Below are 16065 nucleotides of genomic sequence, written 5' to 3'. Positions count from 1 at the left end.
TGCATATAATTAAACTAATGCCTAAAAATCATACGGAAGCTACTTATACTGCAGGTGAGGGGTTTCTTACCTCCTGTTCATAATTTCTTACGATTCTAATCTCTAGGTTTTCCGGAGGAGAGATCTCTTCGACAATCTCCTCGCGTTTACGCGTTCCTCTCGCGGAGAGAAACGTCCTCGTGTCGGAGTCGTCGCCGGAAAGTCCTCCTATGGCCCTAGGGACGGAAATCCCTAGGGGTGCTTGTGGTTGGCGCCGAGAGAGGAAGAGGAGAAGGGGGCGGCGGCGTGACTAGGGTGAGGGAAAAGTTTTTCTCCTTTTAGAAAATATAACAATTCCTCACTTAAATCTTTATTTATATTAAGTGGGTAATTCGGCCCAACTCTAATATAAATTTAATTGCCTCCCTTTCCTTTCAGCACGACCCTACTGGGTTCAACTGGTTACTAGAATTATCCGTAAACCATAGGTCTCGGGTTCAATTCCCGTTTAGGCCGTTTTCGTTTTCTATTTGTTTTTGCTACTCCCGCTACTCTAAAAATTATGTAAAAATATCCTAAAATTCCAGAAAAATCATAGAATATTTCTAAAATAGTTTTGAGAATTTTCGGGCGCTACGTCAAAAGAGAAATCCTTTTCCTAATCTCGTATGTACATAACAACAACATTTTCATAAATCTATTATAATAATTATTGATTGGCCATAATAATCAATGAAAGAAAGAGATGTCATTGACATGCAAAATTGAGTGTTAGATCATGCTTTAAAAATTAAATTAAATTTCAAGTGGTTTAATCATGAATAACGCATGAGCTTCCTTTTCCATATACATGATGCATATAGGTCATGATATGTAGTGGGTTGACCGCAAATCAATGTTGCAGAATCATAATAGAGAAAATATATAATATGATTTCATCTTCTTAAAAAAATAATCAAAAACTTATAAGTCTTAAAATCCATTAGAAGCATAAACAATTGTCTAATTTCAAAAAAAAAAGAGATGAAGAAGGAATAAACCATGTCATCAACTTCCTAAAATCGAAAGGAACATAGAAATCTGTAGAATCCCAAAATCCTCCATTCATACAACCTTTAAAAGCTTTGAGGAGCCCCCAGGGCGTAGCACAGACGGTGGGCGCATGGTATCTCTGGCGTAATGGCCAGGGGTCGATTCTCAGGAACTGACGACCTGGGGTTTACCCCGCCATGCGCCTATGGCCTGTGTACCTGCATGAACCTCCCTCCATATCCGTGGGGCCGGCACTAGGGGAGCCGCTAAGGTAGCGGATCTACCTTTTTTTAAAAGCTTTGAGGAAAAAAAAACTTAAACTAAAGCATCACGCCTAAATTTATGGTACCCAAAATTCACAAGACTATAAAAACTAAACTAAAACACTAACACAGTTGAGAACATACCTTACTCCTTGTCTTCCTTGAAAATCCTAGCACCGGTGGAAAACAAGAGGGTGAGAAGATCTTACTAGGGTCAGTGGAAATAAGAAGGTAGGGAGAAGTTCTAGGTGAGGGTTTAAATAGAAGAAAGGCTTAGAACTTGGTCTAGGTTTTTAATTTTTTTATAAATTTTATAAATGCTAAGTCATATATATTATTTTTATATACTATTTTACTAATTCTAGATAGAAATCTATATCCATGATTATTTAATTCCATATATATTTTATATAAAGTATAATACTATAATTTCTTAATTGGTTACTAATTGCGTGTTCAACATCTATTAATCCTATATTTTCCTTATTTAATTCTATTTATTCTTTGTAATTTATATTATACCTTATATATTATGTAACATATTATTTTATATTTTACATAATATTTCTTTGTTGCACGTTCTTACAATATTTTTAAAAACTTAATAACAAGTTTAAATAGAAACATATTTACATGATTATAAAATTTTCATATCTATCTACATATCAATATTCATGACACATAAAATTTTCTAAGTATTTTTTTTTATTTTGATTAAAAAATAAATAAAATATATTAATTTTGATTAATAAATAAATAAAATATATTTTTTACGATTTTATTGGTAGGGTTCAGGCATCCTAATTGGGATATAATTTTTCTGTTAATTTTTTTTTAAGATTTTACCTCTAGGGTTTATATTTTCCAGTTGGATTATAGTATTTAGTTAAAAAAAATAAAAAATGTGTAAAATACCGAAAATAGGCGAATATTAATAAAGGAATTTTCCGGAATTTTTGGACATTTTTTGGGAATTTTTCGGAATTCGTACGGATAAGTTCACGGGGATAAAAACGGGGTACCGAAAAAGCCTGTTTAGGTTACCCTGTTTTAATGAGGAAAAGATTTATTTTTCTTTTCCATTTTCTTTTTCTTTTTCTCTTATTTCTTTCCCGTGCACCCAACGCCGAAACAACTCGCGCGCCCGACTTCTCTTCTTCTCCTCTGCCGACGCCGACCTCTTTCCCTTGAGCCCTAGCCGCCGGCGACGCACCGAGCCACCCCGATCATCTTCTTCTCTACCGACGCTGCCGCCGGCCGAGTTATTTCTTCCCGCACGAAGAAGTGCAGCGACAGCCGATTCTCCACCGCCGCACACCCCTTTCCTTCTCCTCTTCCGAGCACCGGTAGCCGACCAAGTTTCTTTGCCTAGCCGACATCGCCACTGCTGGCACCGGTTTCTCAGTGTCGGCCGCCGTCGCCGTGCCCTAGCACCGCCGCCGACACATCTCCTCACCTCTTGCCTCCGGCCACAGACTGAGCAGTGCCGACTATCACTGGAGATTGTTTGCTTCCATGCCCTAACATTTGCCTTGCTGCCCTCTTTGTGCCCTGGTACTGTACTGCCGAGCCAACAAGGTGAGTGGGTCGTATTTGGAACATTTGGTTGCATGCTTGATTTTCTTCTGATCTGGTCCGCAGGTGTGGGGTTTCGTGGATCTGGCAGTCGTTGATTTCAACAAATTCCAGCAATTTCTTGTTCTTAAACAAGGCTGTGATTTGAGGTACGACATAGGGAGTTGATGCATGATGTAGAGGATTGTTAGATTTGGTAAATACATTGAGTTAGGTTGGAATTGGATTATTATGATGATGAATATGAAATAGTTTGTTTAGGATCTTATCCTATTGGTCGTTGAGATTTTATTTAGCTATTCGTTGAGTTCTAGCTAAATAAATGTACGTATATTGGTGACACAGGATTTTGAGGCGAGACGAGTATCTCGGAGTCGGAATTGGACCTTTCTATTTTCGGAGGCGGGTACTTTTGACTTTTTGTCTTTGATATGCTTAGTAATGAAATTAACATGTTGCATTAATTATGTCCTTTATTTCTTTCGGTTAATCACTACCCAAATCTTGGTACATGCTTGATTGATTGATTGGTTTGCATCTCATGTATAGTTTACCTGTTTATACATGCTTATAGGGGATAGTGATATACCATGCTTCACCATGTTCAGGACCTAGGTTTTTATATCTTCTGTGTACCTTTGATTCGATATGATTCGTTGACCTAGGGTGCACATTTCTATATATATGGATTATGTCAGGATGTTTATATGGTTATTGCCATGCATCATTTGCATGATTGCATGCTGTGCGATAGTCCGCTCCATTATTGTTGAGCACATCGATACATGGATTCGCACACACCACCACTCATGGGTTAGTGGTCGATTCAGGCAGAGTGTGCAGCAGGGACTCTATTAGGCACCGTTGGTCCGCTCATGGGTAGTGTGACACGCGTGTTATCCGGCAGGGATTCCTCCCGTCATCGTGTACCGGGAGTTGAGATCATTGCGCTCCCCATCTATGATTTGGGGTAGGAGGATAGGTGTACTCGACATCCGTCCACTCGGTCACTCATCGGGAGTAGTGACGGCAGGGTTGCCACACCCCTACCCACTCGGCCTCACTATTGTGTGTGAGATGATCGACTGCCGGGGTGACCAGGCGCATCATTGGCATCATATGCATGATGCATTTATTGTTTGTGTTTGTGTTTGTTGCATTTATATGCTGCATATTATTCGGATACCTATGTTTGACATGCATACGGATTTCCTTATCCCTCGGACTGTTTGACCTTATACTCAGGACCTGGTTAGTACAGATTCTCTCCTGTTTACTTCAGATGCATTTTATCTTTCTTATCAGGAGACTGTACGCATGATTAGTGCTAGGTGTTATTTCTTTACTTTGCATATCAATTGTACCTGCTGAGTGTTGGACTCACCCCGCCTCCATTGTTGTTGTTTTCAGGTTGATGCTGTCAGGAGGGAGTTCCAGTCGCTGGTCCCCACAGCACGTAGTGCTACTCCTCTGCTGGTTTTTGAGTTGTTGTTTTATTTTAGCTTTTCGCTATCAGACTTTGTTTTAGTTATGTTTTGGATAATTCTGCTTATGGATATTGTATGGATTTTATTATTGCGATGGATTTGGAATTTGGATTTTATTCTACTACATGCCTGCCTGGAGGGCAGAAGAGGTGAGTTCGTCGGATTTGAGCTTTACGAGTGTAGTGGAGTAGGGTGGATTTCGAGTCAGAGTATTATTTTTACTGTTTAATTATCTTAACTGCGTGGTTGTGACAGCCAGAGGCTGAATAAATTATATATAACTGCGTGGTGATGTTTTATTTTGTTGTTATTATTCCAGCCGCCTGTGGCTGAGGTATTTGTGAGATGTAGAAAAGTTTCAGATTGTCCACCGTACAGGGGAGATGCTGCCGAAATTTTCTCAGACAGGGACTCCTCTGGGGCGTGACAAAATGAAATAAATTTAAGTATTTATGGAGTATTGTAATATGTTAATGAGATATCGTAACTGATCCGGTGGTAAGAATCGGGGGCCCACATAGGGAGGGGCCAACGACACAGGGGAGTCAAGGTCCCGGCTGAACGGAGGGAAGCCACCTGGCCGACCGACCGGAGTAAATCCCGGGCCGGCGTGTAGATAGCTCGACCTCGGGTCGAGCTTCCGACGCTCACAAGCTCCCTTATAGCGGAACCGTCGTGCCGAGCGGCCGATTCGCTCGGCCGAATCGCAGGTCAACCAGATCGCACTCCCGTCCGAGTATTTGACCGAGCGACCTTCTCGCCCGGTCTGATGCGCATGCACACTCGAGCGCCCTGGAGGCCAAGCGAGCATCCCGTCCGGCCTGATAAGAGACAAAAGACTTAGAATAGGACAAAAAGGGCAGTTAGTGATATCATTCTCGAGACACCTGCCGTCGATAATCAACATGGTCGGTGGCTGGGCTGTACCGGAGATCGGACGGTGGAAGTTTCCACTATCGTGGCAGAGATATGCTCGGATAGTTGCGGTATGGCATCAGACACGCTTTTCTGACACGACCATTCTAAGGTATGCTTTGAGGAGCGTGCACACCTCGGGAAGTATGCACGCGCCTCTCCGGGGTCCTATATAAAGACCTCCGGACTTCGACGGAGGTATGTTTTTCTCCTCTACGGTAGCCACAGTCCCGTTGTTTTGCTCCTACTTGAGCGTCGGAGGGTTGTCGCCGGGAACCCCTTCCCGGCCTGGCTTTGTTGCAGGTTCACCGGAGTCCATGTCATTGTGGATATCACCCGGAGGCAGCAGAGAGCGCCACACCCCCAGCTTTCATCGACTCAGCGCACGGACAGGATCAAATTGGCGTCGTCTGTGGGAACGCACCTGAATCCGAGTAGAGAAGATGGAAGAAGATGGACGCCAACTCATGGTGACGCTCTCTCCCGAGGAGCTCGACGCACTCATCCAAGTGCGAGCTGCAAAGATGGTCGAACAACAACAGAAGGCCTAAGCCGAGCGGATAGCGCAGCAGGCCGCCTCGATTTCTGGTGGCCGAGCGGCGATGGAGGACCGACCGGAACAATACTCTACCTGGGCACAGAACAAGGGGCAGACCGGTACGCCAGGAGATGCGCTGCCCACCCCTATTCCGTTCCATCGGGCACTGTTCCAGACTCCGTCGGAGCTGGCCCTAGCCAACCAGGGATCGTCCGATGAAGCGCCCACGCGGGACGCTAGGAAGGGGAAGGCGTCGTGTGCTGAGTCATCCCCCGAATGGGTCAATCGCCAGTTCTCTGAGGCGATCTTACAAGACCCTCTCCCAAAGCATTACGCTCCCATATCTATCGGAGAATATAGCGGTACAACCGATCCGGACGACCATCTCGGTAAGTTCGATAATGCTGCTACTCTTCATCAATACACCTACGGAGTCAAATGCAGAGTCTTCCTCACTACATTGTCCGGTTTGGCACAACGCTGGTTCCGAAGGTTGCTGGACGGATCAATTAAGAGCTTCAAAGACTTCCGAACGGTGTTCCTTCATCACTTTGCCAGCAGTCGACGTTATCATAAGACCAGCGTTAGCCTCTTTTCCATGAAGCAAGGGCCAAAAGAAACTCTCCGAGCCTACATCCAACGCTTCAACCAAGCCGCTATGGACATCCCCGCGGTCTCATCTGAGACATTGATGCATGCTTTTACACAAGGCTTAGTCGACGAGGACTTTTTTCGCTCGCTCATCAGAAAGCCGCCTCGCGACTACGACCACATGCTGAAAAAAACAAGTGAGTATATTAACGTGGAGGAATCGCAAGCGGCCCGAAAGAAGGAAGCGCCAGGCGAACCCTCAGCCCAAACCGAACGGAGGACACACACCAACCAGCAACCGCCAAGAGGACCACGTGCTGAGGGAATGAGGCCACCTCAAAATTCCAGGTCGCCCGCTATTCAACACATTGCGGTCGAGCGGCCTAGACAAAAAGGCAGGGTATGGACACCCATGTTTTGCAAAATCCATCAATCAACCACTCATAACACTCGAGATTGCCGGAGTCTCCCCCCGGTCAGCCAACCTGAGCCGAGGAACTATCGCTACTGATCACCTTCACCGGACAGGCAAGCTCATCGTCAGCACACCGAGCGGCGAGTAGTTAGGCGTTCACCCGAGCAACCCCACCATCAGCAGCAACGTCACCAGCCAAGGGCCAACCCTCGAGTCTCCCATGAGCGAGCCAGACCATCTGCTCGGGAGGAAGAAAATAGAAGTAATACCGCTCAGGGGGAAATTAATGTCATCGCTGGTGGACCAACGGGTGGTGACTCCAACTGAGCCCATAAGTCGTACGCCCGACGACTGGAAATTCATGCTGTGGGATGCAGCCAAGAGAAGGCAAACGGGCCGGCGATCAGCTTTGGTCCTGGCGACCTCGAGGGAGTCGAAGTGCCGCACGATAATGCCCTCATCATCCTAGCGGTAATAGCAAACTATATTATTCATCGCATCTTTATTGACATAGGGAGTTCGGCCAACATCATCTTCAAGAAGGCGTTCGACCAGCTCCAGATCGACAGGGCGGAGCTGCTACTAATGACCACACCCTTGTTTGGATTCACTGGAACGAGGTCCAACCAGTCGGTCAGATGAAGTTGGCCATTTCGCTCGGGGAAGAGCCATTCAGGAGGACGCGAACCGCTAACTTCATCATTGTGGACGCTCCCTCAGGGTACAACGTCATTTTGGGTCGACCGGCCCTCAACGAGTTCCGGGCTGTCGTCTCAACTTTCCATCAGAAGATCAAGTTCCCCGTGGAAAACTAAGTGGGAGAAGTTAGAGGCGATCAGTTGGCAGCACGGCGTTGCTATGTGGAGATGGTGCGAGCCGAGTCGAGGTCCGCTCGGAAGGCCCCTCGTATCGAGGTAAACGCTATAACTGAAAAGTCGCCTACTTTTGTTTATGAAGAAAAGGAGGAGGTACAGATTCACCTCGCCCGATCGGAGGCCACGACGTTTATAGCCTCTGACCTGGAGGCAAGCCAGAAGGAGAAGCTGACCAGATGTCTCCAACAAAACCACGACGTCTTCGCGTGGTCGACGTACGAGCTGTTAGGAATCTCGCCGAGCGTCGCGCAGCATGAGCTACATGTCCTGCCGGATGCTCGCCCCGTCAAGCAAAGAAAGCGGGACTATAGTGCCGAGCAGAACGTCATCATACGGGCGGAAGTCGAGAAGCTCCTGGAGGCCGGCCATATACGCGAGGTACAGTTCCCAAGCTGGCTAGCAAATGTGGTGCTAGTCTCTAAGGCTGGCAACAAATGGAGAGTCTGCATTGACTTCCGTGACCTGAACAAGGCGTGTCTGAAGGATTTTTACCCGCTGCCCCGGATTGATCAAATGGTGGACTCAACTGTCGGGTGCGAACTGATATGCATGATAGATGCTTATCAGGGTTACCACTAAGTGCCGCTCGCCCGGGAAGACCAAGAGAAAGTCAGCTTCATTATGGCGGATGACACCTACTGCTACAATGTGATGTCATTCAGACTAAAGAATGCCGGAGCGACGTACCAGCGGCTCATGAACAAGGTGTTCCGGAAGCAGATCGGGCGGAACTTGGAGGTATACGTAGATGACATACTCATTAAATCACTTCGTGCAGTCGATCTGTGTGCAGATATAGAAGAAACCTTCCGGACGCTGAGAACGTACGGAGTCAAGTTGAACCCCCAGAAGTGTCTGTTCGGAGCCAAAGGCGGACGCTTCCTGGGATACATCGTCACCGAGCGTGGCATTGAGGCGAACCCTAGCAAGGTGAAGGTATTGCAGGATATGCCGCCACCTAGAAATCTTAAGGAAGTTCTGCGTCTCACCAGTCGGATAACAACATTATCGCAATTCATCTCCTAGACGACCGACCGAGCCTTGCCCTTCTTCAAGATTCTGCGCCGAGCTACTAAATTCCAGTGGGATGAAAAATGTGACCGGGCGTTCGAAGCTTTGAAGGTTTATCTGAACTCTTTGCCTGTATTAGCCAAGCCAATTATCGGCGAGCCACTCCGCTTCTATTTATCATCGACCGAGCATGTTGTTGGCTCGGCGTTGGTACGGTCAGACGGCGAAGAACAGCCGGTGTATTTTCTGAGTCACATTCTGAAGGATGCCGAATCCCGCTACACTGGTCTCGAGAAGCTTACTTTCGTGTTAGTCCTCGCTCTCGGAGGCTCCGACCTTGCTCGACATGTGGGGGCCGGTCGGGTGGCCCTCTACTCGAACTCTCAGCTCGCCGCCCAACAGCTTTCAGGAGCTTTCGAAATAAACAACGCACGGCTCAGGCTCTATGCGGACGCCTTCGAGAAGCTCAAAACTAATTTCGAGGAAGTTGTCATACAGAAGATTCCCCGAATGGAGAACCAGGCGACAGACGAATTAGCTAAACTCACGAGTTCAATATCGTCGGTCGTCATCTAGCAACCGATCGAGCATGTATCTTTGGTGGCACACATCGACAGAATGGAGGGCCTCACATTCCCGAGCGATTGGAGAACGTGCATAACGGAATTTTTACGCTCTGGAACTACACCTCCCGATCGGGAGGAAGCCCAGATACTGAGAAGAAGAGCCAGTCGGTTCACCCTCATAGGGGACCAGCTCTACAAGAAGGCCTTCTCCTGACCGTTGCTAAAGTGCATCAGCTCAGAGGATGCGGAATATATATTGAAGGAAGTGCACCAGGGATCTTGCGGAGGACATCCAGGTGGTCGCTCGCTGGCAAGGAAGATCTTGTTAGCGGGGTACTTTTGGCCGACCCTTCAAGAAGATGCCGCCCGGACCGGCGCCCACTGCCTTTCCTTCCAGAAACACCACTGCTTCTCCCATCGGCCAATGGAGGAGATGAAGACATCTATGGTATCCTGCCCGTTCAACTAGTGGGGTATGGATATTGTAGGGTCTTTTCCCATGGCGACCGGGCAGCGGAAGTTCTTATTGGTAGCAGTAGATTATTTCTCAAAATGGGTCGAGGCCGAGCCGCTCGCGAGAATAACCGAGTAGATGGTCAAGAAGTTCATCTGGCAAAACATAATATGTCAGTTCGGCATTCCCCGACGGCTCGTGTCCGACAATGGGCGGCAGTTTGCCGGTCAAGAGCTCCAAGCATGGTGCGAAGGGTACGACATTCAGCAGTACTTCACTTCTGTAGCATATCCCAAAGCAATGGGCAGGCCGAGGTCACCAATCGGGAGATCCTTCGGATTCTTCGCGTTCGGCTCGACCATATAGGGGGAAGCTGGGTGGATGAATTGCCGGGCATGCTATGGGCTATATGCACGACTCCAAAGGAGGGAGCGGGCGTTACTCCGTTTCACTTGGTATATGGAGGAGAGGCGGTCGTCCCAGTCAAAGTCGGTGTAGAGTCCGAGCGGATATTGGACTACGACAAGGACAACGCCAAACGGAGACAGCTAGAGCTGGATTTGATTAACGAGGAGCGAGCCAAAGCAGTCGCCCGACTAATGGAATACCGACAAAGGATGAGGCGGAATTATAACAAGCGAGTAATCCCCAGAGTGTTTCAGGTCGATGACCTAGTATGGAAGAAGGTAAAGTCGGTCGGCGATGTGAGTAAGCTAGAGGCCCCATGGGCCGACCCCTTTAAGGTCATTGAAAAGCTTAGATCGGGTGCCTACTATCTCGAAGATCAAGACGGGCGACGGCTGGAACGACCATGGAGTGCGAACCATCTTCAGCGGTACCAAGCTGGGTGAAAGGTGCGCCAATGTAATCATTTAAGCAAGTTTTCGTTCTCCTGTACCCTTTGGCCGCAGGAATAGAATCACAAAGCACAAGGATAAACCGATTTCCACCGAACGACAATCTCCATCAAACTGTCGAGCGACGATGTTAAATCCTAGAGTCAGACCGGCGACTATAAACCCCCCGGCCCGAAGACCGTCGAGCGACGACGTTAAATCCCTGAGTCAGACCGACGACTATAAACCCCCCGACCCGAAGACCGTCGAGCGGCGACGTTAAATCCCTGAGTCAGACCGGCGACGTTAAATCCCTGAGTCAGACCGGCGACTATAAACATCCCGGCTCGAATACCGTCGAGCGGTGACGTTAAATTCCAGAGTCGGACCTGCGACTATAAACCCCCCGACCCGAAGTCCGTCGAGCGGCGACGTTAAATCCCAGAGTACAAGACTCAAGTGGTCTTGTACTCGATTGCCGAGCAGCAGTTCAGAAATCAAAAGATGTTCCCACGAACTCGGTGAAGATCAAAGGAGCGAATAACTCGCACAGATACACACAGTAGAAGAGCAATAAGGAAAGTTCATTAAGCCAAAAAAGGCGAACGTACAAGACAAGATAGGCCGAACGGACAGTACATAAGCCACGACTTCACTCTAGATAATTAAAAATCTCATCCGGAATCATGGTTAGAAGATCAGCGTGATCCCGGACGGGAATAGTGAAGTCCTTAGGAAGCCGACCCTTGGTCTTTAGGTAGTCGGCCATGACAGTAATTGCTAACTCAAATGCGTGGACGAGCCGATCGCAGGTTTTCTCCACAAACTTCTCCGAGCGGATATAGTTCTGTTGCATGATAGCAACCCGGCTCGGTTCAGAATCTTGATATTCTTTGAAGGCAGCTCGGGAGGCCTCTAATGCATCTTGAAGGGTCTTCAGATCACTCTGAAGAGTGGCCACCTTCGCTGAGCTTCCATCCTTTTCAGTGGTCAGCAGGTCGGTTAACTCGTTGATTTTCACCTCGAGTGCCCGGGCCTTAGCATTCTTTGCCTCCAGGTCGGTGATGGCCTAATTCTTCCTGTTGGTGGCCAATGTGATCTTCTTGTCATATGTCTTGACCTGGGTCTCAAGCCGGTCCACCATGGTCTGCAAGCTCGAGGATCTGTGTCGCTCGGCCTCCAGCAGTTTGTTGGTCTTCTCCAGATCGGCCTTCAGCTTAGCGTAAGAAGGGCCTTGAAGAGGAGTCCCACCAGAGACCTTGAGTTTTTTGAATTCCTCCTCGAGGAAAGCTAAGCGGTGGCAGACCGCTATACTTTCCATCCAATGCTGTGATTCGGTTAAAAATGTAAAGAATAGTCAATATCGAATGGGGGATAAGAAGAAAAGGCTTGTAAGAGTTACCCCGGTAATTTGTTGCAGATAGTTGTTGCCGAGTAGCCCAGGTGGCATCACGCCCACGCGCGCTCGGGCGTCCTCCCAGACTTTTGCGAGGGGCCCCCGAATTGTTATCAAGTGTTCGGGGCTCGACGGCTGTTCAGCCTTTTGCAAATATTCCTCTGTTGGTAGGTGGAGGAAAACCTTGATCGTCCTGTGCCGGCTCGGAGTAGACTGAGCGGACGCAGATGGGGTAGAAGATTGTCCGACCTGCTCAGAGCGAATAAGAGATCGTTGGATTATCCGGTGGGCTGGAGGAAGTGAGGTAAGGGGCTGAGCCGCTACGGGGTCAGAAGGCCAGTCTCCTTGAGATAGAGTCCTGTCGGACGACAACGCTTCCACAGACGCAGGAGCTAGAGGATCGTCCATCAGTTTGGACACGTGAACGGCAGAGGTGGCCGAGCGGGTGGGGGTTCCCGTTCGGCGACGTTTACGGCTGACCAACGGGAGTTCATCGTCATCAGAGCCGGCTTCCTCGGGCCGAGTGGCCGGTTGCGCACTCAGTGGAGCGGTCTCCCCAACTGCGTCTGTGGTGACCGTCCGAGCGGCAGACGCCTCGCCCGCCATCTGTGCCTCTTCACTCTCACCTTCATGAGAGCCGATCGGGGTGAGGCCCAGTTTCTCCACCTCCTGCGCGGCAGCCGCCTCTATCTCCGCGGCCTTGCATTTCAGCTTGCCGAACACCACCGCTTTCATCATGGTCTCAGCTGCGAGAAAGAAAAAAAATCAGTTAGACTCAAAGAGAAGGAGAGAAGGTTCTTTCTTACGCGGGCCGTTCGGAAGCCGTGTTCGGATCAGACTTAACCCGAATAGATACATCATCCCCTTAGGCAACAACTTATGTATGTCCAGCTTCAGCCCGGCCAGCAGATTAGCCACGTGTAGAAAGGCAGGTTCGGTCCGGTACCTTTTCAGGTCGGGGGGAGGCGGCAACCAAGTTAGCCATTGGGTTCGGAAGGGTGGCGGCTCAAGAAAACTCAAAAAGAAGAAGTGATCCTTCCAATGCTTGTTGGAAGTAGGCATTTTGTTGAAGAAGACCAAGCCGATCCGTGATTGAAATAGGAAGGTGCCGATCTCGGATTGCTTGGGGTAATAAAAATAGTGAAAGATTTGAGGTTTGAGTGGAATATTGTGCACCCGGAAAAGCACAACTACGCCGCACAACAGCCTAAAGGAATTAGGCACGAGCTGGCCAAGCGGAATGCGAAAATAATTGCAAACTTCTAAGATGAATGGGTGGATCGGAAACCTAAGGCCACCTACAAATTGGTCGCCGAAGAAGGTAACAGTCTCGGCCGGTGGGTCATATGGCCGGTCGGATGACTCGGCCAAAATGAGTTTATGGTCAGCAGAGATGTCATATGTATTAATCAGTCTAAAGGCATCCCCCGAATCAAACTGACTCTCCATGATTTGGTACCAAAGGCCGGGAGAGGGGACAGAGGAACTGGTCATTATCGCCAGAATGCGAAGCAAAGGAAAAATAGAAAAGGCGACGAAGGAGGTGAGCAGAACAGTGCCAACGAAGCACAAACCGGAATGCGAAGAAAAGTGCGAAGGGAACGAAAAAGGAACGGGCAGAGAGTTCTTACAGAAAAAAAAAGATGGTCGGAGAAGAGAGCAAATGGCCGGAAGGCGGAGAACCGGTTCGCTGGAGAACAGAGCAGGAGCTTTCGAAAACACGGGCGCGATAAAGCAGAAGCGGCGGAAAGAGAGGAGGCGGCCTTATAAAGGTTGGGCTCGAACGGTCGGAACCGTCCGATCCAGGGCACGGGATCCGAGGAATGCATCCAACCGTTGAATTCAAAGCACCAGGGGTCACCTCGAGCCTGACAGCTCGAGTAGGCGATGACGGCTGCCTGGCCATGTGGCGTCACCCCGTAAGGCGCATTTAATGACATCCATTACGTAGGTGTGGGCGCGTGCTCAGCCTTAATGGCCAAGATTTGCGCGAATCTCGAGGAAATCCGAGGGACGTCAGCATCGACTGACGCTGGGTCGGCGAGACAGACGGCTGTAAGACTAGTATTCGCCAAGTGCCAGCGGGTGATATGCCAAGCAACATCATCCACTGCACAGTGCCCGATCGGATAAATATTTACGCCAGGGGCAGAGCGGCCGTGAAGTCACCAGGCCAGTGGTCCAGTCAGTCGGACTTGCAACCTCCTTCGACTAGACTTGAAGGGAAGGCACGTGATCTGGTGGTAAGAATCAGGGGCCCACATAGGGAGGGGTCAACGACACGAGGGAGTCAAGGTCCCGGCTGAGCGGGGGGAAGCCACCTGGCCGACCGGCCGGAGTAAATCCCGGCCGGCCTGTAGATAGCTCGACCTCGGGTCGAGCTTCCGACGCTGACAAGCTCCCTTATAGCGGAACCGTCGTGCCAAGCGGCCGATCTGCTCGGCCGAATCGCAGGTCAACCAGATCGCACTCCCGTCCGAGTATTTGACCGAGCGGCCTTCTCGCCCGGTCCGATGCGCATGCGCACCCGAGAGCCCTAGAGGCCGAGCGGGCATCCCGTCCGGCCCGGTAAGAGACAAAAGACTTAGAAGAGGACAAAAAGGGCAGCTAGTGATATCATTCTCGAGACACCTGCCGCCGACAATCAACATGGTCGGCGGCCGGGCTGTACCGGGGATCGTACGGTGGAAGTTTCCACTGTCGTGGCAGAGATATGCTCGAACAGTTGCGGTATGGCATTAGACACACTTTTCTGACACAACCATTCTGAGGTATGCTTTGAGAAGCATGCACGCCTCGGGAAGTGTACACGCGCCTCTCCGGGGTCCTATATAAAGACCTCCGGACTTCGATGGAGGTATGTTTTTCTCTACGATAGCCACAGCCCCGTTGTTTTGCCTCTGCTTCAGCTCGCCGTTGCCTGACTTGAGCGTCGGAGGGTCGTCGCCGGGAACCCCTTCCCGGCCCGGCTTTGTTGCAGGTTCACCGGAGGTCCACGTCATTGCGGATATCACCCGGAGGCAGCAGAGAGCGCCACGTCCCCAGCTTTCATCGACTCAGCGTACAGACAGGATCAGTAACGTATTAGCTACTTATATAAAGAAATATTATTTTTTTAATTCAAAATGTCTGTGTTTTGTTAATTTTTTTAATTTTGAATTAAAAAAATAATTAATTTTTTTTAAGATTTTATTTCTAGGGTTCAGATTTCCGAATTAGGTTATAATTTTTAAGCTAATTTTCTTTTTAAAGATTTTACCTTTAGGGTTCAGACTTCCCAATTGGATTATAGTATTTAGTTAAAAGAAAAATTAAAAATGAAATAAATTTAAGTATTTACTGAGTATTGTAATGTGTTTAGGGGATATATCTATATACTAAAATTTTATATAAGGAAATGTTGAATTTTTTAAATTCAAAATATTAAAAATAATAATAATTAAAAAAAAAGAAAATCGATATTGTGCGCGACGCGCACAGTCGCGCACTGCGCGTCGCACACAATATCAAAACTCTCTCTATATATATCATATATTGGTATGTTATATATAATTCATATATTATATTAGAATAGTGATTGATTATTAATCTTTTATTTAATTTTATTTAATTTTGTGTGCTCTATATATTTAGAAGGATAGTTTATATACATAAATTATATAAATGCTAAGTCTTTATATATTGGTATCTTACTATTTTCTTAATATAATTCATTAATCTAAATTTCTAGGCTAACTCGATTAATTAAATCTATTTATATGAATAAATTCTGAGTCAAATGAATAATTACAATTACCCCATGAATATCCCTCATTAAATAAATTTAAATTCTAATTAAATTGTAATTAATCTAATAAATCCCCTTAATTAAATAAATCCAGATTTTAATTAAATTACAATTTAATCCATAACTCACCTTAATAAATAAGTGGTTTTGAACACTACATATGCAGTCAGTATAAAAGGAACAACCTCAAATGGTCTTGCTCTATACACACATATTGTACTAGTGTAATTTTATAGTCAAGATAAATTAGTACCAAATTACACTACAACCATTCTAATGGTTTGTCCTAATTCATCTTGGTTGTGTGCTTCTATTTATAATTTATAAGAAACTGATAACATGATC

The 16065-nt window shown here is 47.5% G+C and overlaps 1 protein-coding gene across 1 annotated transcript; it reads left to right on the top strand.

Annotated features, from left to right (window-relative positions):
* Nucleotides 1-10096: 10096 nt before the first annotated feature.
* LOC122033622 lies at nucleotides 10097-10552 on the top strand. The gene has a single exon (XM_042592724.1). The coding sequence runs from the start codon at nucleotides 10097-10099 to the stop codon at nucleotides 10550-10552; it is 456 nt and encodes a 151-aa protein (XP_042448658.1).
* The last annotated feature ends 5513 nt before the right edge of the window (nucleotides 10553-16065 follow it).

This window comes from Zingiber officinale, chromosome 1B, assembly GCF_018446385.1.
Source record: "Zingiber officinale cultivar Zhangliang chromosome 1B, Zo_v1.1, whole genome shotgun sequence".
Taxonomy (NCBI): Eukaryota; Viridiplantae; Streptophyta; class Magnoliopsida; order Zingiberales; family Zingiberaceae; genus Zingiber; species Zingiber officinale.
Note: the sequence above shows the minus strand (reverse complement) of the source record. Positions and strands in the feature narration are given on the sequence as shown.

Excerpts from the sequence above, each read along its gene's own strand:
- LOC122033622 (XM_042592724.1), top strand. The coding sequence starts at position 10,097 with ATGCTATGGGCTATATGCACGACTCCAAAGGAGGGAGCGGGCGTTACT.